Source organism: Penaeus japonicus, unplaced genomic scaffold (genome assembly GCF_977035675.1).
Source record: "Penaeus japonicus unplaced genomic scaffold, GWHDUDI00000001_assembly GWHDUDI00000006, whole genome shotgun sequence".
NCBI lineage: Eukaryota > Metazoa > Arthropoda > Malacostraca > Decapoda > Penaeidae > Penaeus > Penaeus japonicus.
In genome coordinates, this window is record NW_028234408.1 from 43762084 (window position 1) to 43764583 (window position 2500).

A 2500-nucleotide genomic window follows, 5' to 3' on the forward strand; every position below is an offset into this window, starting at 1 on the left:
TTTGCAACAGCAATCAAAATACATCTAGGTTATCTCATTATGTTGTCAAACGTGCTTTGTACATATTTACATTTTTGTTTTCAGTGTCTTTTTTGTTGTTGTTCTTCGTTTATGTGTCTATTCATTTGTTTATTTCTTTGATTGATTATCATTATTATTGATATATTCGTGTTTTCTTTATTTTTTGATAAAAAGGTTTGTTTTCTATCATAAGTTTTTCTGTTTTATTTATCATTATCATCTCGTATCTTTAATCGCTTGTATTGATATCTTCATCGTCATTATTCCTTCTTTATATCAGTCCAATTATCCCTTGCATTCATTATTAAATAATCTTATTTATTTACTATTACTCTCATCATTCTTATATTTCAACTTTTTTTTTACTATGTATATATACTTTTTCTTCCTTTTCTCTTTTTTATTATTAATCTTTCAATATCATTTCTCATTTATTTCTTATTTTTTCTCCTTCTTTTTACTAATCTTTAAATATCACTTCTCATTTTTTCTCTTTTCTTTTCTTTTCTTACTAATCTTTAAATATCACTTCCCAATTTTTTTTTTTTTTTTTACTAATCTTTAAATATCACTTCTCATTTTCTTTCCTTTTTTTAATAATCTTTATATATCACTTCTCATTTTTTTTCTCCTCTTTTTTTTACTAATCTTTAAATATCACTTCTCATTTTCTTTCCTTTTTTTAATAATCTTTATATATCACTTCTCATTTTTATTTTATTTTTATTTTATTTTATTTTATTTTTTTTTACTAATCTCTAAACATCACTTCTCATTTTTTTCCCTTTTTTAATAATCTTTATATATCACTTCTCATTTTTATTTTATTTTTTTCTCCTTTTTTTTTTTTTTTTTTTTTACTAATCTCTAAATATCACTTCTCATTCCCAGGGCCTGCTGAAATCTCCCTTCCACTTCCGCCTGACGTACAAGACGTTACGTAAGAACGACGCCCTCTTGCGCTACGGAAACGTCACCAATCCGAAGTACAGAGGCGACCTCCAGGATGGTGAGTTGGACTTTGGGTTGAGTGGAAGGAGTGGAAGGATATGCTGAGGGAGAAATACGTGTGTGTGATGTGTGTGTGTATATATATACGTATATATATATATATACTATATATATATATATAATATATATATATAATACAATATACCATATACATATATATACACATATATATATATATATATATATACTAATATATATATATATATAGTTATATATATATATATATATATATATATATATATATATATATATAATATATATAAATTATATATATATATATATATATATATATATATATATATATTATATATATATATATATATATATATATATATATATATATATATATATATATATATATATTATAATATATATATATATATATATGTATATATATATACATATACACATATATATACAAATACATATATATGTATATATATATATTTATATATATATATATATATATATATATATATATATATACATATGTTTTTCTATATATATATATATATATATATATACATATATATATATATATATATATATATATACATACATATATATGTATATATATATATATATATTATATATATATATATATATATATATATATATATATATATATATGTATACACTCATACTTATACTCATACTTACACTTACATTTACACACACACACACACACACACACACACGTAAGGAAAAGAGGATATTTTCAGAAATCAAAAGCAAAGTTCCTTTATTTCCGGTTAATTAAACATTATTCCCGGTGTTACAGATCTTACAAATTAGGACATAAACATGGTAGTAGTCTTACACCATAATGAAGCGCTTCCAAAATATTATCAAATAATCAAAAAAATAATCATTGAATCCATCACACCGACTTTGAAATGCCTCACACTCCCTCTTTGAAAAGGAATCATCTTCATATATATTTGGTGAGAGGAATAGAAATTAGTTAACTTTAGACCAGCGAATGTAATCACTTTCCAATAGATAGATAGACAAGAATAGATGTAGGAATTCTTTATTCTGTCAATAATCTATCAATCAGAAGAAGGAAAAAAATATATGAATGAGAGTATTTGCTTGGATTTATTTTTTATTTCATTTTTACTTTTTTTTCTGTTTTTACTTTGAAAGATTATGAAAAGAAGGTATGAGTATTTCGCCACTCGCCACGTCTCCAAATTCGCCGAAATCCACACCGTTAATCCCTCACTTATACCCACCCCATCCACCCCCCACCCAAAAAAAAAATAATAATAAAAAAAAAAAAAAAAAAAATAAATAAAGAAGATAATTCCCTCACTTTCCTCTGCCTCTATACAACTTCCTCCCGACTGGCAGAGCGCCCTTGGCATCCTCATATTCTCAAGATGAAATTCAAGACACAGGATATATTTTTCCCTCCTCCTCCTTTTCACAAAGAAAGACAAAGCGGTTCTTAGCCTGTGTTTCC

The 2500-nt window shown here is 24.3% G+C and overlaps 1 protein-coding gene across 1 annotated transcript in view; it reads left to right on the forward strand.

Annotated features, from left to right (window-relative positions):
* The window catches only part of LOC122263150 (uncharacterized), a gene marked incomplete in the record, with an annotated part of 254056 nt that overhangs the window by 243676 nt on the left and 7880 nt on the right, over positions 1-2500 (forward strand). The window contains 1 exon segment of the mRNA XM_086538074.1: positions 913-1030. Within this exon segment, the coding sequence (XP_086394200.1) occupies positions 913-1030 (118 nt within the window).